The sequence below is a fragment of the Sitophilus oryzae genome, unplaced genomic scaffold (assembly GCF_002938485.1).
Source record: "Sitophilus oryzae breed Bouriz unplaced genomic scaffold, Soryzae_2.0 scaffold_1007_pilon_pilon, whole genome shotgun sequence".
NCBI lineage: Eukaryota > Metazoa > Arthropoda > Insecta > Coleoptera > Curculionidae > Sitophilus > Sitophilus oryzae.
In genome coordinates this window covers 270266-293690 of record NW_022145624.1, presented here as the reverse complement: position 1 = coordinate 293690, position 23425 = coordinate 270266, and the positions used below count along the sequence as shown (strand labels likewise).

Below are 23425 nucleotides of genomic sequence, written 5' to 3'. Positions count from 1 at the left end.
GTCAAACATTTGAACTTGGAATTCTCTAAATTGGATAATAATTTATTGGGGCACTTCCTGCAGGATCTAATAAATACCTGGAATTCTTCCAAGACAGAAATATATTTTACTTAATATATTTCATTAATGAAAGATTCTCCCAAGGAAGGGGGAGTGAGATTCTAAGAAATATCGCTTCTTTGATAGCCTGTAGGGAATATAACAGACCCTTTCACTTTCATTTTTATCTTCTAACCCTCATTTCATTCAATGAATAAAAAAGAAATAAAAATTGCAACACTTAAGAACCTTTTTACGGTTCATAAATGTTTTTTTTTTCAAATAATATGGAAATATAAATCAAATTAATTTGATGGTTTGTTATCTTTTAAATATTAAAAAGAAATGGGGGCTTTGTCAGGCAAGACTGACAGTCAAGCAGTGATATAGGCGCTGAACTCATCTACCATATCCTCCAAAATAGTAGAAAAAACATACGACAAGTTAACCTACAGTGTCTTAGACCCTCGAAGAAGTTTTTCACAACTAACGATCGAGAAATATCAATTCAATATTTTTTTTTCAATATTCATTCAAATTTAGTCCAAACATAAAAAATAGAGGTTCGATAAGAAGGGATTTTTCGAAACTCGAATTCTAAGGGGGTGAAACCACCCCTCAAATAATTGTTTTTTCGGAAAAACTCTTAAACACGTATATTTTATTTTGTTGTTTTACATATTTTAAGATCTTTTAAAAATTTATACAGGGTGTTTCATAAAATATGACCATTGAGTAATCATGATTCTGCTTAAACTGCTTGACTTTTAAAGCTGATTTTTGGCAAACGGATTGACTGTGGGGTGTAGAGGTTCGATAAGGAGGGGTTTCTCGAATCTCAAATTCCAAGAGGGTGAAAACGCCCCTCAAATATTACAATACTTGTTATTTAAAAAACGGTTAGTCTTTCGGGAAAACGCTTGGACACGCATAATTTATTTTGTTTTTTTTTACATATTTTGAATTTTTTTAAAAAATCATACAGGATTTTCCAAAAAGTTGGGTAAATGATTAACCACGATTCTGCTTAAAACGTAAAAAGCTTATTTTTGGCAAACGGATTTTTCGAAAGTCAAATTCCAACGAGATGAAACTACCCCTCAAATATTACCAAGTTATATAATAATATCGCCATATTTTTTTTTCGCATGCTGACATAAATGTGAGAAAATTTTATCCAGTTTGTATGTTAATGGAAATTCTTGCTTTGCTTTATCATTACCATTACAAATGATTAATTTAACGCGAACGAAGTCGCGGGTACGCGCTAGTGAAGCTATAAGAAACAACGGTAAATGCAGAATCTGTGGGGAAAATGGGGAAACTGAGTGCCCCGAGACGACAACCATTTATCCCAAAGACTTTGGTACTACTGATATCAGAGATGGAGAACTAACCTATGTAAAACCGTCTCAGATACTGGCTTTTGTCAAAGCCCTAAGACTGTACGATGAGTTATACAACCAACCAAATAACCCAACTCTTTAATGATAAATAATGAAAATAAAAATGTTTTTTAAAATGCTTATTAAAAATAAAATAAATTTTACTTATGCATATCCACATAATATATTAAAATTCTCTTTTTTATAGGAATATTTTTTATGCTTCTATTATACGTTCAAGAAAGCGCAGAATTTCATTTGCAATTCTAAAATTAGACCAAGCATATTTATTTACCGCGGAACTCCGACCGAGAGGGTGACATTTGATATTTCTACAACCCCCTTGTGCTTGGCGGTCTTGTAAACCCCCTGTGGACGTTTACTTGACCCTCAGCTGAAACTTGCCACTCGGGCAAGTTTGCATTAGTTGGCAATAAAATCTTTGGACACGTAACATACGAGCATTTATGGACGGATAGATGTAGATACGAGGGTACATTAAAGAGTTTTTATTTAAGTTTACTACTTCAGTCTACGTAAACTAAAAAATTGTGAGTGTTCAATAATGTCACAAATTAATAATTTATATTTCTACATTCCCGATAATTACATTTTACTGACTTACAGCTTTTTGTTTTCTATCTATTTTTAGATATATGGCTATCATGACACCTCTGAAACCACGAATGGGTAGAATGGTAACACTGATCCTAGCTTTGCTGACGTGGATCTTGGGAATCATCATAGGTATGCCGTCCTTGCTGTTTTACAAGACTTACCGAACGACTTACTCCAATGGAGAAGACCGGATAGTATGTTATCCAGAATGGCCAGATGGATACAGCAGTGAGAGCGTCTACGAATACTAGTAAGCGTGTCTTTTTTTCTATAAAATAATGTAAGCCCAATTCAATCTCCTGAGGTATTCATTGGGGAGACCTCTTCATGTGTCTTAGACCATTGGAGAACCAATTCCAGTTTTTTTTTAGTTTCTTTTATTATCAATCATGGCCTACTAATAAATCAATTAGTAAAAATCTATACTAATATATAAAATCCTTAAGTGACTGACATACTGATTAATCACGATCCTGCTCAAGCCACTCAACGTAACAAACTCAATTTTGGCATACAGGTTGATTCTAGGGTGTAGAGGTTCGATAAGAAGGGATTTCTCGAAATTCCAGTTCCAAGAGGGTGAAACCACCCCTCAAATATTACAATATTTGTTATTTAAAAAACGGTCAAGTTTCCGAAAAAGCGCTTAAACACGTATATTTTATTTGGTTTTTCTACATATTTTAAGATTTTTTTAAAATGTATACAGGGTGTTTCGTAAAATCTGGTCATTGATTAATCACGATCCTACTTAAAGCGCTTGTCGTAAAAAGCTGATTTTTGGAAAACAGATTGACTTTAGGGTGTAGAGGTTCGATAAAACGGGATTTTTCGAAACCCGAATTCTAAGGGGGTGAAACTATCCCTCAAATATTAAAATATTTTTTAATTAAAAACCGGTGAGTTTTTCGGAAAAACTCTTAAGCACGTATATTTTATTTTGTTGTTTTACATATTTTAAGATTTTTTATAAATTTATACAGGGTGTTTCATAAAATATGACCAATGAGTAATCACGATTCTGCTTAATCTGCTTGACGTTTAAAGCTGATTTTTGGCAAACCGATTGACTGTGGGGTGTAGAGGTTCGATAAGGAAGGGTTTCTCGAATCTCAAATTCCAAGAGGGTGAAAACGCCCCCCAAATATTACAATATTTGTTATTTAAAAAACGGTTAGTCTTTCGGGGAAACGCTTGAACAAGCATAATTTATTTGGTTTTTTTACATATTTTGAAATTTTTTAAAAAATCATACAGGGTGTTCCAAAAAGTTGGGTAATTTCTTAACCTTTCTTTAAAAAGCTTATTTTTCGAATGTCAAATTCCAACGAGATGAAACTACCCCTCAAATATTACCAAGTTATATAATAATATCGCCATATTGTTTTTTCTCATGCTGACATAAATGTGAGAAAATTTTATCCAGTTTGCATGTTAATGGAAATTCTTGCTTTGCTTTATCATCACCATTACAAATGATTAATTCGACGCGAACGAAGTCGCTGGTACACGCTAGTATTTTATAAATATACAGGGTGTTCCGTTTAAGAAAACATAACTTTAGCTCACATCTTTAAAATTATGCTTTTCGTAGAATAACAACGCCACTGTATTCTACGTAAAACAATAACAGGGATACGGGGGGTGTCCCAAATTGCAAAATATTCAAAAAGACCCTGTAGCTCAGAAACGAAGAGGGCTATAAAAATTTTGTTTAGCGCATCTTCCGTTTGACAAAAAAGTGAGATAGGTTTGTACAAACCGCACCCTTCTAGCTTCACTAATACGGAGAGATACCGTATATGATTTCAACGAAAATAGGACACCCTGTACAGTAATTTGTAACAATCAACTTGTAAACAAGTAATCCAGAAGTTCTGATGCGTCGTTTTATCCAGAATGAGGAAAATTCTATTTGCATTTTTCTTTATGCCGAACGAATCCAATCGGAACAGCAACAGACGAAGCCAGCTAAGGAAGGACAAGTTGGAAATTTAATTTAGACGGAAAACCCTGAGTTTCCAGTTAGAGAAAAGCGCAGGAAACCATCTCCATCAATCAAAATCGGGAAATAGACGAGCTAGATGGAAAAGTATCCGGTTAACGATGGAAGTTGAGTCGAGAGAATGAATTCTTCGCGAAATAAGTGTTTTCCGAAAATAACTCGCCAAGGTTTTGTCGTTTGTGCCGTTTGTACAAAGTTTTCTCGAAGTAAATCGCGTGTTTTTGTTTGTGTTTAACGCGAAGGAATTCCGGCAGCTTTCCGTAAAAGATCAAAAGATAGATTTCACGTAGACTTGTCTGCATTGAATTACTTATCGTTAAGTTGCAAGTTTAAGCAGTGAGAAAGTTACGGTATTACTACGTTTCAAACTTTCTGACTAAAATTTATACGTGTGAATATCTTTTCCAGACTGATATTAAGACGTAAAGACAATAATGTTATTGAATAATAAATTTATACCCCCTAACTAAAGAATCATACTTCTTCAGCTAATGGTAAGCTGCTGATAGACACATTCCATCCAGTTTGAAAGGACCCAGTCCAGGAAAATTTTCTCGTTATAATTCGGTTTTAATATATTTTTTTCATGATAATAATGTAATTTAATAATGAATTTATACCCCCCAACCGAAGAATCATACTTCTTCAGCTATTGGTAACTGCTGATGGACACATGCCATCCAGTTCGAATGGACCAAGTCCATGAAAGTTTTCTCGTTATAATTCGGTTTTAATATATTCTTTTGATGATAATAATGGTATTTAATAATGAATTCATACCCCCAATCGAAGAATCATACTTCTTCAGCTATTGGTAACTGCTGATGGACACATTCCATCCAGTTCGAAAGGACCCATTACAGAAAAGTTTTCTTCATATAATTCGGTTTTAATATATTCTTTTGATGATAATAATGGTATTTAATAATGAATTCATACCCCCCAATCGAAGAATCATACTTCTTCAGCTATTGGTAACTGCTGATGGACACATGTCATCCAGTTCGAAAGGACCCAGTCCATGAAAGTTTTCACGTTATAATTCAGTTTTAATATATTCTTTTGATGATAATAATGTTATTTAATAATGCATTTACACCCCATAACCGAAGAATCATACTTCTTCAGCTATTGGTAACTGCTGATGGACACATGCCATCCAGTTCGAAAGAACACAGACCTGAAATGTTTTCTCGTTATAATTTGGTTTTAATATATTCTTTTGATGATAATAATGGTATTTAATAATGAATTCATACCCCCAATCGAAGAATCATGCTTCTTCAGCTATTGGTAACTGCTGATGGACACATTCCATCCAGTTCGAAAGGACCCAGTCCATGAAAGTTTTCTCGTTATAATTCGGTTTTAATATATTGTTTTGATGATAATAATGTTATTTAATAATGCATTTACACCCTATAACCGAAGAATCATACTTCTTCAGCTATTGGTAACTGCTGATGGACACATGCCATCCAGTTCGAAAGGACCCAGTCCAGGAAGGTTTTCTCGTTATAATTCGCATTTAATACATTTTTTTAATGATAATAATGTTATTTAATAATGAATGTATACCCTCCAACCGAAGAATCATACTTCTTCAGCTATTGGTAACTGCTGATGGACACATGCCATCCAGTTCGAAAGGACCCAGTCCAGGAAGGTTTTCTCGTTATAATTCGCATTTAATACATTTTTTTAATGATAATAATGTTATTTAATAATGAATGTATACCCTCCAACCGAAGAATCATACTTCTTCAGCTATTGGTAACTGCTGATGGACACATTCCATCCAGTTCGAAAGGACCCATTACAGAAAAGTTTTCTTCATATAATTCGGTTTTAATATATTCTTTTGATGATAATAATGGTATTTAATAATGAATTTTACCCCCAATCGAAGAATCATACTTCTTCAGCTATTGGTAACTGCTGATGGACACATGTCATCCAGTTCGAAAGGACCCAGTCCATGAAAGTTTTCACGTTATAATTCAGTTTTAATATATTCTTTTGATGATAATAATGTTATTTAATAATGCATTTACACCCCATAACCGAAGAATCATACTTCTTCAGCTATTGGTAACTGCTGATGGACACATGCCATCCAGTTCGAAAGAACACAGACCTGAAATATTTTCTCGTTATAATTTGGTTTTAATATATTCTTTTGATGATAATAATGGTATTTAATAATGAATTCATACCCCCCAATCGAAGAATCATGCTTCTTCAGCTATTGGTAACTGCTGATGGACACATTCCATCCAGTTCGAAAGGACCCAGTCCATGAAAGTTTTCTCGTTATAATTCGGTTTTAATATATTGTTTTGATGATAATAATGTTATTTAATAATGCATTTACACCCTATAACCGAAGAATCATACTTCTTCAGCTATTGGTAACTGCTGATGGACACATGCCATCCAGTTCGAAAGGACCCAGTCCAGGAAGGTTTTCTCGTTATAATTCGCATTTAATACATTTTTTTAATGATAATAATGTTATTTAATAATGAATGTATACCCTCCAACCGAAGAATCATACTTCTTCAGCTATTGGTAACTGCTGATGGACACATGCCATCCAGTTCGAAAGGACCCAGTCCAGATAAGTTTTCTCGTTATAATTTGGTTTTAATATATTCTTTTGATTATAATAATGTTATTTAATAATGCATTTACACCCCATAACCGAAGAATCATACTTCTTCAGCTATAGGTAACTGCTGATGGACACATGCCATCCAGTTCGAAAGGACCCAGTCCAGGAAGGTTTTCGCGTTATAATTCGCATTTAATATGTTCTTTTGATGATAATAATGTTATTTAATAATGAATTTATACCCTCCAACCGAAGAATCATACTTCTTCAGCTATTGGTAACTGCTGATGGACACATGCCATCCAGTTCGAAAGGACCCAGTCCAGAAAAGTTTTCTTGTTATAATTTGGTTTTAATATATTTTTTGATGATAATAATGTTATTTAATAATGCAGTTATACCCCACAACCGAAGAATCATACTTCTTCAGCTATTGGTAACTGCTGATGGACACATGCCATCCAGTTCGAAAGGACCCAGTCCAGAAAAGTTTTCTTGTTATAATTTGGTTTTAATATATTTTTTGATGATAATAATGTTATTTAATAATGCAGTTATACCCCACAACCGAAGAATCATGCTTCTTCAGCTATTGGTAACTGCTGATGGACACATTCCATCCAGTTCGAAAGGACCCAGTCCATGAAAGTTTTCTCGTTATAATTCGGTTTTAATATATTGTTTTGATGATAATAATGTTATTTAATAATGCATTTACACCCTATAACCGAAGAATCATACTTCTTCAGCTATTGGTAACTGCTGATGGACACATGCCATCCAGTTCGAAAGGACCCAGTCCAGGAAGGTTTTCGCGTTATAATTCGCATTTAATATGTTCTTTTGATGATAATAATGTTATTTAATAATGAATTTATACCCTCCAACCGAAGAATCATACTTCTTCAGCTATTGGTAACTGCTGATGGACACATGCCATCCAGTTCGAAAGGACCCAGTCCAGAAAAGTTTTCTTGTTATAATTTGGTTTTAATATATTTTTGATGATAATAATGTTATTTAATAATGCAGTTATACCCCACAACCGAAGAATCATGCTTCTTCAGCTATTGGTAACTGCTGATGGACACATTCCATCCAGTTCGAAAGGACCCAGTCCATGAAAGTTTTCTCGTTATAATTCGGTTTTAATATATTGTTTTGATGATAATAATGTTATTTAATAATGCATTTACACCTATAACCGAAGAATCATACTTCTTCAGCTATTGGTAACTGCTGATGGACACATGCCATCCAGTTCGAAAGGACCCAGTCCAGGAAGGTTTTCGCGTTATAATTCGCATTTAATATGTTCTTTTGATGATAATAATGTTATTTAATAATGAATTTATACCCTCCAACCGAAGAATCATACTTCTTCAGCTATTGGTAACTGCTGATGGACACATGCCATCCAGTTCGAAAGGACCCAGTCCAGAAAAGTTTTCTTGTTATAATTTGGTTTTAATATATTTTTTGATGATAATAATGTTATTTAATAATGCAGTTATACCCCACAACCGAAGAATCATACTTCTTCAGCTATTGGTAACTGCTGATGGACACATGCCATCCAGTTCGAAAGGACCCAGTCCAGAAAAGTTTTCTTGTTATAATTTGGTTTTAATATATTTTTGATGATAATAATGTTATTTAATAATGCAGTTATACCCCACAACCGAAGAATCATGCTTCTTCAGCTATTGGTAACTGCTGATGGACACATTCCATCCAGTTCGAAAGGACCCAGTCCATGAAAGTTTTCTCGTTATAATTCGGTTTTAATATATTGTTTTGATGATAATAATGTTATTTAATAATGCATTTACACCCTATAACCGAAGAATCATACTTCTTCAGCTATTGGTAACTGCTGATGGACACATGCCATCCAGTTCGAAAGGACCCAGTCCAGGAAGGTTTTCTCGTTATAATTCGCATTTAATACATTTTTTAATGATAATAATGTTATTTAATAATGAATGTATACCCTCAACCGAAGAATCATACTTCTTCAGCTATTGGTAACTGCTGATGGACACATGCCATCCAGTTCGAAAGGACCCAGTCCAGGAAGGTTTTCTCGTTATAATTCGCATTTAATACATTTTTTTAATGATAATAATGTTATTTAATAATGAATGTATACCCTCCAACCGAAGAATCATACTTCTTCAGCTATTGGTAACTGCTGATGGACACATTCCATCCAGTTCGAAAGGACCCATTACAGAAAAGTTTTCTTCATATAATTCGGTTTTAATATATTCTTTTGATGATAATAATGGTATTTAATAATGAATTCATACCCCCCAATCGAAGAATCATACTTCTTCAGCTATTGGTAACTGCTGATGGACACATGCCATCCAGTTCGAAAGGACCCAGTCCAGGAAGGTTTTCTCGTTATAATTCGCATTTAATACATTTTTTTAATGATAATAATGTTATTTAATAATGAATGTATACCCTCCAACCGAAGAATCATACTTCTTCAGCTTTTGGTAACTGCTGATGGACACATGCCATCCAGTTCGAAAGGACCCAGTCCAGGAAGGTTTTCTCGTTATAATTCGCATTTAATACATTTTTTTAATGATAATAATGTTATTTAATAATGAATGTATACCCTCCAACCGAAGAATCATACTTCTTCAGCTATTGGTAACTGCTGATGGACACATTCCATCCAGTTCAAAAGAACCCATTACAGAAAGTTTTCTCTATATAATTCGGTTTTAATATATTCTTTTGATGATAATAATGCTATTTAATAATGAATTCATACCCCCCAATCGAAGAATCATACTTCTTCAGCTATTGGTAACTGCTGATGGACACATGCCATCCAGTTCGAAAGGACCCAGTCCAGGAAGGTTTTCTCGTTATAATTCGCATTTAATACATTTTTTTAATGATAATAATGTTATTTAATAATGAATGTATACCCTCCAACCGAAGAATCATACTTCTTCAGCTATTGGTAACTGCTGATGGACACATTCCATCCAGTTCGAAAGGACCCATTACAGAAAAGTTTTCTTCATATAATTCGGTTTTAATATATTCTTTTGATGATAATAATGGTATTTAATAATGAATTCATCCCCCCAATCGAAGAATCATACTTCTTCAGCTATTGGTAACTGCTGATGGACACATGTCATCCAGTTCGAAAGGACCCAGTCCATGAAAGTTTTCACGTTATAATTCAGTTTTAATATATACTTTTGATGATAATAATGTTATTTAATAATGCATTTACACCCCATAACCGAAGAATCATACTTCTTCAGCTATTGGTAACTGCTGATGGACACATGCCATCCAGTTCGAAAGAACACAGACCTGAAATGTTTTCTCGTTATAATTTGGTTTTAATATATTCTTTTGATGATAATAATGGTATTTAATAATGAATTCATACCCCCCAATCGAAGAATCATGCTTCTTCAGCTATTGGTAACTGCTGATGACACATTCCATCCAGTTCGAAAGGACCCAGTCCATGAAAGTTTTCTCGTTATAATTCGGTTTTAATATATTGTTTTGATGATAATAATGTTATTTAATAATGCATTTACACCCTATAACCGAAGAATCATACTTCTTCAGCTATTGGTAACTGCTGATGGACACATGCCATCCAGTTCGAAAGGACCCAGTCCAGGAAGGTTTTCTCGTTATAATTCGCATTTAATACATTTTTTAATGATAATAATGTTATTTAATAATGAATGTATACCCTCCAACCGAAGAATCATACTTCTTCAGCTATTGGTAACTGCTGATGGACACATGCCATCCAGTTCGAAAGGACCCAGTCCAGATAAGTTTTCTCGTTATAATTTGGTTTTAATATATTCTTTTGATTATAATAATGTTATTTAATAATGCATTTACACCCCATAACCGAAGAATCATACTTCTTCAGCTATTGGTAACTGCTGATGGACACATGCCATCCAGTTCGAAAGGACCCAGTCCAGGAAGGTTTTCGCGTTATAATTCGCATTTAATATGTTCTTTTGATGATAATAATGTTATTTAATAATGAATTTATACCCTCCAACCGAAGAATCATACTTCTTCAGCTATTGGTAACTGCTGATGGACACATGCCATCCAGTTCGAAAGAACACAGACCTGAAATATTTTCTCGTTATAATTTGGTTTTAATATATTCTTTTGATGATAATAATGGTATTTAATAATGAATTCATACCCCCCAATCGAAGAATCATGCTTCTTCAGCTATTGGTAACTGCTGATGGACACATTCCATCCAGTTCGAAAGGACCCAGTCCATGAAAGTTTTCTCGTTATAATTCGGTTTTAATATATTGTTTTGATGATAATAATGTTATTTAATAATGCATTTACACCTATAACCGAAGAATCATACTTCTTCAGCTATTGGTAACTGCTGATGGACACATGCCATCCAGTTCGAAAGGACCCAGTCAGGAAGGTTTTCTCGTTATAATTCGCATTTAATACATTTTTTTAATGATAATAATGTTATTTAATAATGAATGTATACCCTCCAACCGAAGAATCATACTTCTTCAGCTATTGGTAACTGCTGATGGACACATGCCATCCAGTTCGAAAGGACCCAGTCCAGATAAGTTTTCTCGTTATAATTTGGTTTTAATATATTCTTTTGATTATAATAATGTTATTTAATAATGCATTTACACCCCATAACCGAAGAATCATACTTCTTCAGCTATTGGTAACTGCTGATGGACATGCCATCCAGTTCGAAAGGACCCAGTCCAGGAAGGTTTTCGCGTTATAATTCGCATTTAATATGTTCTTTTGATGATAATAATGTTATTTAATAATGAATTTATACCCTCCAACCGAAGAATCATACTTCTTCAGCTATTGGTAACTGCTGATGGACACATGCCATCCAGTTCGAAAGGACCCAGTCCAGAAAAGTTTTCTTGTTATAATTTGGTTTTAATATATTTTTTGATGATAATAATGTTATTTAATAATGCAGTTATACCCCACAACCGAAGAATCATACTTCTTCAGCTATTGGTAACTGCTGATGGACATACCATGCCATCCAGTTCGAAAGGACCCAGTCCAGAAAAGTTTTCTTGTTATAATTTGGTTTTAATATATTTTTTGATGATAATAATGTTATTTAATAATGCAGTTATACCCCACAACCGAAGAATCATGCTTCTTCAGCTATTGGTAACTGCTGATGGACACATTCCATCCAGTTCGAAAGGACCCAGTCCATGAAAGTTTTCTCGTTATAATTCGGTTTTAATATATTGTTTTGATGATAATAATGTTATTTAATAATGCATTTACACCCTATAACCGAAGAATCATACTTCTTCAGCTATTGGTAACTGCTGATGGACATGCATGCCATCCAGTTCGAAAGGACCCAGTCCAGGAAGGTTTTCGCGTTATAATTCGCATTTAATATGTTCTTTTGATGATAATAATGTTATTTAATAATGAATTTATACCCTCCAACCGAAGAATCATACTTCTTCAGCTATTGGTAACTGCTGATGGACACATGCCATCCAGTTCGAAAGGACCCAGTCCAGAAAAGTTTTCTTGTTATAATTTGGTTTTAATATATTTTTTGATGATAATAATGTTATTTAATAATGCAGTTATACCCACAACCGAAGAATCATGCTTCTTCAGCTATTGGTAACTGCTGATGGACACATTCCATCCAGTTCGAAAGGACCCAGTCCATGAAAGTTTCTCGTTATAATTCGGTTTTAATATATTGTTTTGATGATAATAATGTTATTTAATAATGCATTTACACCCTATAACCGAAGAATCATACTTCTTCAGCTATTGGTAACTGCTGATGGACACATGCCATCCAGTTCGAAAGGACCCAGTCCAGGAAGGTTTTCGCGTTATAATTCGCATTTAATATGTTCTTTTGATGATAATAATGTTATTTAATAATGAATTTATACCCTCCAACCGAAGAATCATACTTCTTCAGCTATTGGTAACTGCTGATGGACACATGCCATCAGTTCGAAAGGACCCAGTCCAGAAAAGTTTTCTTGTTATAATTTGGTTTTAATATATTTTTTTGATGATAATAATGTTATTTAATAATGCAGTTATACCCCACAACCGAAGAATCATACTTCTTCAGCTATTGGTAACTGCTGATGGACACATGCCATCCAGTTCGAAAGGACCCAGTCCAGAAAAGTTTTCTTGTTATAATTTGGTTTTAATATATTTTTGATGATAATAATGTTATTTAATAATGCAGGTTATACCCCCACAACCGAAGAATCATGCTTCTTCAGCTATTGGTAACTGCTGATGGACACATTCCATCCAGTTCGAAAGGACCCAGTCCATGAAAGTTTTCTCGTTATAATTCGGTTTTAATATATTGTTTTGATGATAATAATGTTATTTAATAATGCATTTACACCCTATAACCGAAGAATCATACTTCTTCAGCTATTGGTAACTGCTGATGGACACATGCCATCCAGTTCGAAAGGACCCAGTCCAGGAAGGTTTTCTCGTTATAATTCGCATTTAATACATTTTTTTAATGATGATAATGTTATTTAATAATGAATGTATACCCTCCAACCGAAGAATCATACTTCTTCAGCTATTGGTAACTGCTGATGGACACATGCCATCCAGTTCGAAAGGACCCAGTCCAGGAAGGTTTTCTCGTTATAATTCGCATTTAATACATTTTTTAATGATAATAATGTTATTTAATAATGAATGTATACCCTCAACCGAAGAATCATACTTCTTCAGCTATTGGTAACTGCTGATGGACACATTCCATCCAGTTCGAAAGGACCCATTACAGAAAAGTTTTCTTCATATAATTCGGTTTTAATATATTCTTTTGATGATAATAATGGTATTTAATAATGAATTCATACCCCCCAATCGAAGAATCATACTTCTTCAGCTATTGGTAACTGCTGATGGACACATGCCATCCAGTTCGAAAGGACCAGTCCAGGAAGGTTTTCTCGTTATAATTCGCATTTAATACATTTTTTTAATGATAATAATGTTATTTAATAATGAATGTATACCCTCAACCGAAGAATCATACTTCTTCAGCTTTTGGTAACTGCTGATGGACACATGCCATCCAGTTCGAAAGGACCCAGTCCAGGAAGGTTTTCTCGTTATAATTCGCATTTAATACATTTTTTTAATGATAATAATGTTATTTAATAATGAACGTATACCCTCAACCGAAGAATCATACTTCTTCAGCTATTGGTAACTGCTGATGGACACATTCCATCCAGTTCGAAAGGACCCATTACAGAAAAGTTTTCTTCATATAATTCGGTTTTAATATATTCTTTTGATGATAATAATGGTATTTAATAATGAATTCATACCCCCAATCGAAGAATCATACTTCTTCAGCTATTGGTAACTGCTGATGGACACATGCCATCCAGTTCGAAAGGACCCAGTCAGGAAGGTTTTCTCGTTATAATTCGCATTTAATACATTTTTTAATGATAATAATGTTATTTAATAATGAATGTATACCCTCAACCGAAGAATCATACTTCTTCAGCTATTGGTAACTGCTGATGGACACATTCCATCCAGTTCGAAAGGACCCATTACAGAAAAGTTTTCTTCATATAATTCGGTTTTAATATATTCTTTTTGATGATAATAATGGTATTTAATAATGAATTCATCCCCAATCGAAGAATCATACTTCTTCAGCTATTGGTAACTGCTGATGGACACATGTCATCCAGTTCGAAAGGACCCAGTCCATGAAAGTTTTCACGTTATAATTCAGTTTTAATATATTCTTTTGATGATAATAATGTTATTTAATAATGCATTTACACCCCATAACCGAAGAATCATACTTCTTCAGCTATTGGTAACTGCTGATGGACACATGCCATCCAGTTCGAAAGAACACAGACCTGAAATGTTTTCTCGTTATAATTTGGTTTTAATATATTCTTTTGATGATAATAATGGTATTTAATAATGAATTCATACCCCCAATCGAAGAATCATGCTTCTTCAGCTATTGGTAACTGCTGATGGACACATTCCATCCAGTTCGAAAGGACCCAGTCCATGAAAGTTTTCTCGTTATAATTCGGTTTTAATATATTGTTTTGATGATAATAATGTTATTTAATAATGCATTTACACCCTATAACCGAAGAATCATACTTCTTCAGCTATTGGTAACTGCTGATGGACACATGCCATCCAGTTCAGAAAGGACCCAGTCCAGGAAGGTTTTCTCGTTATAATTCGCATTTAATACATTTTTTAATGATAATAATGTTATTTAATAATGAATGTATACCCTCCAACCGAAGAATCATACTTCTTCAGCTATTGGTAACTGCTGATGGACACATGCCATCCAGTTCGAAAGGACCCAGTCAGATAAGTTTTCTCGTTATAATTTGGTTTTAATATATTCTTTTGATTGATTATAATAATGTTATTTAATAATGCATTTACACCCCATAACCGAAGAATCATACTTCTTCAGCTATTGGTAACTGCTGATGGACACATGCCATCCAGTTCGAAAGGACCCAGTCCAGGAAGGTTTTCGCGTTATAATTCGCATTTAATATGTTCTTTTGATGATAATAATGTTATTTAATAATGAATTTATACCCTCAACCGAAGAATCATACTTCTTCAGCTATTGGTAACTGCTGATGGACACATGCCATCCAGTTCGAAAGGACCCAGTCCAGAAAAGTTTTCTTGTTATAATTTGGTTTTAATATATTTTTTGATGATAATAATGTTATTTAATAATGCAGTTATACCCCACAACCGAAGAATCATACTTCTTCAGCTATTGGTAACTGCTGATGGACACATGCCATCCAGTTCGAAAGGACCCAGTCCAGGAAAGTTTTCTCGTTATAATTCGGTTTTAATATATTCTTTTCATAATAATAATGTTATTTAATAATGAATTTATTCCCCACAACCGAAGAATCATACTTCTTCAGCTATTGGTAACTGCTGATGGACACATGCCATCCAGTTCGAAAGGACCCAGTCAGGAAAGTTTTCTCGTTATAATTCGGTTTTAATATATTCTTTTCATAATAATAATGTTATTTAATAATGAATTTATTCCCCACAACCGAAGAATCATACTTCTTCAGCTATTGGTAACTGCTGATGGACACATGCCATCCAGTTCGAAAGGACCCAGTCCAGGAAAGTTTTCTCGTTATAATTCGGTTTTAATATATTCTTTTCATAATAATAATGTTATTTAATAATGAATTTATTCCCCACAACCGAAGAATCATACTTCTTCAGCTATTGGTAACTGCTGATGGACACATGCCATCCAGTTCGAAAGGACCCAGTCCAGGAAAGTTTTCTCCTTATAATTCGGTTTTAATATATTCTTTTGATGATAATAATGTTAACTTGAGAAGCAGAACGTTTCTGGTCCAGTTATAGGAGTGTTCGCTCCTTTTCTAGCTATAAAAATAGAGAAAGAGAAATGAAGATATACTCACTACAAAAGTTAACACTGAAGATCCTACACAAATGTCTTATCACAGTACATGTACCTTGAAAATTGAAGAAAGAATTTTTAGATTTAAGCATTGCATTCAAACTGCCGACTGTATATAAATAGAATGATTATTAAGATTACAATATCTCAAAGATTTATCCATAAATATAAGTGTATCCTATCAGGTTTATATATCTTACTAATTCCAAATTAATTTTTTTTTTCAGTTTTAATGTGGCCTTTCTGGTGGTGACTTATTTGGTTCCTATTCTATCCATGACCTACACATATGCCAGAATAGGAATCGAGCTGTGGGGTTCACAGAGCATAGGAGAATGCACTCAGAGGCAGATGGATAATATAAAGAGCAAAAGAAGGGTAAGTCAAATTTTATTTTCCAAAAAAATTCTAAAAGAAAACAACATAATAGTTCAATAGATTATTTTATACTAAAGAAAAACAATAAAACATAACTGAAATAACTGCATATTTTTTTTTATTGTTTTTATAAGTGTTTCTGAAAAGTGGCTCACCGCTTTAAATTTTAAATTTTTCAGATAAAAAAACGAGATTTGGTATGTTAGTATATGACATAAATTAGGATTGATTGACGTATTCAATTGTTTTCGGTCACTTCCTGTTTGCACCCTCGGAATTTTTTTACTTTATTCGTTAGAAAATGATTCTCTGAGTGGAATGACATATCACATATCAACTTTCCTGATTTTTGGCATATACTAACGTACCAAATCTTGTTTTTATCTGTATCTAAAAAGAGAGAAACTCGTGTTTCGAAAATGAATCGACAATAAATGGAAACCTTGTTTCCAAAATGTTTCGATTTAACGCTATCTGTGTAGAAATTCTATAAAACTATTCACCTATCAACAACGCCAATCAAAAATTGTGGTCAAAATAATTAAAACAGCTTTATTTACTTATTATAACATAATTAAAACATAAAAACATATATTCCATTGTGGAAAAAAAGAGAAAAAACGTTTGCTGGTAACATTTATCTTCGGTCTCCTGTTGGGTATGGGTAGTGGCTGTTATTACTTGGCTGGCATCTTCGTAGAGAAGCCAAGAAATCTGTATTTGTATTGTTATTGGTTTCTCAGCAGATTTTTTGTTTCGATTTTGTGTCTAAAAATGTTACTTGGGCTTACCCCCTCTACTTTAAAACTAAAACCTAGTAATACCTTTTGTCTCCGTAAAATGCAAATTACAGTTCATAATATTTTCCCTAACCCAGTTTAATCTCCTCCTAATTAATCCAGAGGGCGTTAACAACGCCTTCGGTTGTAAACCTTACAAAACAAAGAAAATAAACCGATCTTTTTAAGCGCTCGTCGTCGCTCTCTGTCTCTCCCTGTTCAAAAAACATCAAAATTAACCACAAATTAAAGCGGAACTTAATCCCTTTGACCCCCAGCTTGTCTCACCCGCCCCCGCACCCCCCAGGGTGGCAGCGGTGGGGTTCGCAGCTGCGTCGCGGCCTTAAAACTTCATTTAAATTCAAATGAACAAAGCGGATCGGCACGGCATGGCCGGGTTTTATTATCAATGCATAAAACAAGGCGGGCAAGATGCAATTGCCGACGGACGGACGGAGGTTTTATTCGTTTAGAGTCTTTATAAAAAAGATCGGATGTGTAGACGATGTTGCGGATTGTCCGGAGCCCGTAACGATAGACAGGCTTTTTTTAAAGGAAGTTTCAAAAGGAGAATGCAAAGTTTTTTTTTTCTATTTCCAAGCTTATTTTTGTTATAAAATATACAGGTTGTTCTTTAATGACATGCTTGTATTTTCGATTCTTTGACCTATTCTAAGAAAAAAAGAAGAGAAAGAGTTTGAGAGAAAGATAGTTTTTAAAAACAATTTATAATAGAGCCTCTAACAGGGCAAAAAAAACGAGTGTATTTTCTTAGAGCAGGATTACAGAGCGCGAGCTAGCGCTGAGCCAACACGGTGCAAACAAATAAATTTGCCTGTCGTATATATACCGGGTTGGAATTTATTGCCCTAATCAATTTGTTCTTGCAGGTGAGTTCCGGCTCTATTTAACATCGTTTTCGGGTTAGGCTAATGGAGTATGAGCGCCTCGGGGTGACCCAGTTCCTTGCCGATAAGGGTAGTTTTGAGATACACCATTAAAAAAATGGGGGAAACCGTTTTAAATTTATATTTTTTTGATATAATAATAAATTCGAATTTTTTCGGTTATTAAGTTGATAACACTTTTTAAGAATGGTTTTTTTTTATAGCCAATATCGGAAAAATAGCAATTTACATTTACAAAGTTATAGAGATATAGGAGAAACAGCAATGATCTAGCTATGTCGAAAATCTATTGACATACATTGCTAATTCACTCTATTTTGATAAAAATATAGTGTCACAACATCCAAGCACAGTTTTTCACAAAAAAAACACGTCAAATGCGCTTATAAAGTTTTTCTTCTGTACCCTTCATTTGGTAATTAAAATAAAACATCCGAAAAAAAAATAATTCAATTACCAAAGCACAAATCTGCGATGTTATCATTTTAAAATACATTGAAATGTTAAGGTAAGTAGAAAACTTCTAAAATTAAATCCACCTCAAGTTGGTTATCGAATAGGAAATTTATTAACTACAGTCACGCAACAGTTTCTGTGAATCACTTGAAACACGCCGCACGATAAATGCCCGAATATCAATTCTATGAATCGTAGAAAACGTTTGTTTAAGAATCATAATAATAAAAATAACAAATTGGTACTTTTTTATCACTATTATTTTGGTTAGTAAGTAAAATAAGTATTATATTATACCCTCCTACTCTAACTAAATATTATAATACTGAGATATCTGTATGTAGTATTGAATTATAATATGATTAATTGATGATTAATAACAGTTTAGATTTGATTTATGCGTTTCCGTAACTATATATTAATCACAATCACCACGTCCTAAGTGTTTACTGCCATATAGGCTAATGGAGTCCTCTATTGTTACCAGATACAATGGATTGATTTAATTATTTAGATTGCTAGGAAATTTAATTTTAGTTCATGAATAAAAATTTTAGAAAACCATCTTTTAACAGAGATCCCTTTTTGAGAGATTTATTTGTGGCTATATCCAGGCTGGTTCATCCCTTTTCTTCTGCAAGTTTTAACGTGCCAGAGCATAGACTTTACATGTATATCCCGCCTGATACCGCAGTTACACTATTAAACGTGAATATATTCAAGTTTACAGACTCTCTCCTACCTTGAATTTGTGCCGGTATTTACCAGGCCAAAGTCCCGATTCGGATGGGCTTTACAGAATCGACCACCAACCAGCCTGGATAACTGACAACATAAAGACCTTAATAAATGAAAAACAAAAATTCTATCAAAAATGGCTCTCAGACAGAACAGAGACTAACTGGGGTCATTACAAGCAAAAAAACAGAGAGGTACGAGCCGCTATTAAGGTAGGAAAAACGGATATGTGGGAAAGAAGTTGTCAGCAAGTGGAAAGTGTTCAACCAGTGATGTCTGCAAAATAAACTACCCCAAGAATGGAGAGTGGCTCATATAGTGTCTATCTTTAAAAAGGGAAATCGCAACGACCCCGGTTGTTATAGAGGCCTGAGCATTAACAGTTCAGTGAGCAGGCTTTTTGGAAAAGTTCTGCAGGGTAAGCTCAGGGATAATATTGGTGACAAAATCTCGGTAGATCAAAACGGATTCACACCGGGGAAATCTTGCACAGATAACCTCTTTGTCCTACAGCAGGTGATGGAAAAAAAGATAGCAGTAGATCAAGAAGTCCATCTAGCGTTTATTGATTTGGAGGAAGCGTACGACTCTATTCCTCGCAACAAGATATGGGAAGCCTTGAATGGGACCCCTACTTAAGATAATAAAAGAGCTCTATAAAGAAAATAAAGCGTACGTTAAGATAGGACACAGGCTATCAAATCCAATAAATACTACAAAAGGGTTGCGACAAGGATGCAGCTTATCACCTCTAATCTTCAATGCTTACGTTGAAGTAGCCCTTAGGGAATGGAAGAGGAGATGCCAAGGCATGGGAATACCCATTGGGGAAGATACACTGTTTACTCTGAGCTTTGCAGACGATCAGGTCGTGATTGCGCAGGACTCTTTCGATCTGGAGTTCATGACTAAGAGGCTTTACCAAGAATATAACAAATGGGGACTTCAGGTTAGTCTAAAAAAGACAGAATACTTAGCTGTCAATTCCAACGCTTGTTTTGAAGTCTTCTTAGATGATAACGTCCAGATTCAACAATTAGACAAATTTAAATACCTGGGTGCTACTATCAACAACGAGGGTTTGGGCAGAAGAGCAAACAAGTTATTGGTTGTCTTAATAGCCTCTGGTGGGACCGAAACTTGTCTGCAACAACTAAAAAGAGACTTGGACGAACATTGGTGGAGTCAGTTCTTTGCTATGGTTCAGAGCTATGGACTTTGAGTGCAGATACGAAGCGCAAAATCCAAGTTGTTGAAATGGACTATCTTAGAAGGAGCGCAGGTATATCTAGGATGGAAAAAAAAGACAAACATCGAGGTCAGGCGTATCATGAATGCATCGGAGGAGACAGTGCTGGATCGAATTGAAAAATCGAGCTTAAAGTGGTTTGGACATGTTCTACGTATGCCGGAGAACAGGTGGCCAAGAAAAGTTTTTCAATGGACTCCCCAGGGTAGAAGAAAGAGAGGCAGACCTAGAAAATCCTGGAACGGAACGGTTATAGCAATATATATAGCAATAGTAGATTTAACCGCAAGGGTAGATTAAATTTTGTTAAGTGCAGATATAAAGTATATAAAAAAAATCAATGTATTATAGGATGTATTGCAGGAAATTATTATTAGGGATTTAAATGGAAGTAGTTTGGATATGTTGGTAATTTACTTATTTCGTTTTGAGCCATTTCTGGCTCCAATTCAATCAGCAATCGACACGAAAGAGAATTAAAAAATATTGACTCAAAACTGACAACTAAAGAGACAGCTTTATTTATTTGTCAAATTACATAGAAACCAACGCCAACCCAGCACAATATTTTTTTCTATACTCGTAATAAATTCCTTGAAATAATAATTTATGAATATTTTTTAAAACGTAACTCGCTATGGAAAAAATATTGTTTTATACACGAAGATAAAATTGCATTATCGTCCCCCGAAATTAACTCAGACAAGTAATATACATTTTTTTTACAACCATAACTTCATATAAAGTTATCTGGACCCAAAAAATTGTCATAATTTGGATCATAACTAGCGAAGGTATGATTGACCGTTTCTTGGCATGTTCCCAGACATGGGGAGTTTTTTGGACATTCCAATGATATTTAATTATTATCTACAACACCTCATACGTACTTTTATTAAATATTATGATTATTTTTGTCGAAAGAGATTTTAAATAGTGAAACAAGATGGTTCTAAGTGCATTGGTGCTCTCGATGGCATGTGTTATCCACATTTTAAAACACAAATTACTCCTTGTACTACAAAAATAATCTAAACCCATATTAAACAATTTTCAAAATAATTCTATATTATCAAAATTTGTATCATAACCAGTGGAGATATGATTGACCGCTTCTTATTTTTTTTAGTACAAGGTATTGAATTTTACTTATTTATTTATTTAATCTCAAAAAAGAAAATTGTATTTAATCTCAGACAAATAATGTAAACAGACAAACCTTACAGTACCAAACGAAGGAACCCAAGATATACAAACAAGATGTAATCAGAAGTAAAATGCTAGGTTGCAACATATTTATTAATGAGAATTTATCAAGTTTGAGATTGTATTACATTGTTCGCAAACAATTTAATCCACGTAACGTTATAAGACGTGCCAGAGCATACACGTTACATGTATATCCCGCCTGATACCGCAGTACTATTAAACGTGAATATATTCAAGTTTACAGACTCTCTCCTACCTTGAATTTGTGCCGGTATTTACCAGGCCAAAGTCCCGATTCGGATGGGCTTTACAGAATCGACCACTATTCCGGCATAATCCGGAGGCGCGAACCTCAATTTCCTCGCACACATATTAAAACAGCAATTAGTCTGGTTTCGAATTGCCGGCAACGTTGCATTCTCGCCGTGATGCAGGAGCGGCGCGCGTTTTGGGGCATAATTGGCGCATTGTTCGCGAGAATAATTTATACGCGCCGAAACGAACAGGGTCTCCACTCGATACACAATGGGTCGAATTAATTGAAAACGGCAAGAATCAAATGTCACTGACTTTTGTTTAAAAGAATTATGTTCTTTAGAGGCATTTATTGTAATCGTAGAAATCATAAAGCGATCTTTTTCTTTCTCAATGTTGATTGTGTTTGTCGTGCTATCAGGAGTAATATTGTACTTAGAATCTGCTGAATTAATCACTGTTTAAAGTATTTTTCGAAAATAATCATAATATTAAATAAAAGAATATGCAGGGTAATCCGAACTGTATTTCGGAAACTTTGGCAGCATATTTTACAGATAAAAATAAGTAAAAAAGTTTGTAAACCTGTATGTCCTAAAATGCTTTGTTTCGGAGATACAGGGTGTTGAAGTTTCATTTTTATTTCGATTTTTTCCAAATAGTTTCTGAAGTAACGTCAATATTTGCATGAAAATTGGTGTCTGGGAGTTTTTTGATATGAGAAATTTGATTTTGATGCCAATATGGCTCCTACTTGTAGAGGGCGCCACCTACATATTTTTTTACTGGTTTGAAGAGTATTAAAAAAAAATGTTTCTTGGTAAAAAACGCTACGATAATGGTTCTCGAGATATTTGAAATCGAAATTATTAATCCCTGTCGTTATTGACATAAATTAATAAATTAAACATGTTGACTAAATAGTTATTAGACTGAAATAATAAATTTGAAATGTTTATGTACTAAAAGTTCAACAAAAACTGTTTTATCGTCATTTTTTCAAAGAAAAAATTATGATTAATTTAAAAAAACAAAAAGTTCCCAAATTTATCATTTCAGTCAAATAACTATCTACTCAACATGTTTAATTTTTTTTATCAGAAACGAGATGTTTTGACTAGTTCTATTCTAAATATCTTGAGAACATCTGGTTTGTACATCTTGGGTTTCTTTGTTTGGTACTGTAAGGTTTGTCTGTTTACATTATTTGTCTGAGATTCCATACAA

The 23425-nt window shown here is 34.0% G+C and overlaps 1 protein-coding gene across 4 annotated transcripts in view; it reads left to right on the top strand.

The window, feature by feature from the left end:
- LOC115891350 (tachykinin-like peptides receptor 99D) overlaps positions 1–23425 on the top strand; it is a 181843-nt gene that overhangs the window by 146452 nt on the left and 11966 nt on the right. For all 4 annotated transcript variants that reach the window (XR_004051822.1, XR_004051821.1, XR_004051820.1 and 1 more), the window contains exons 5-6: positions 2077–2292; positions 16454–16604. Coding sequence is in view for 1 of the 4 variants with exons in the window: in XM_030911803.1 (XP_030767663.1) it covers positions 2077–2292; positions 16454–16604 (367 nt within the window). In the remaining 3 variants the exon portion in view is untranslated. The remainder of the gene's footprint in view (positions 1–2076; positions 2293–16453; positions 16605–23425) is intronic.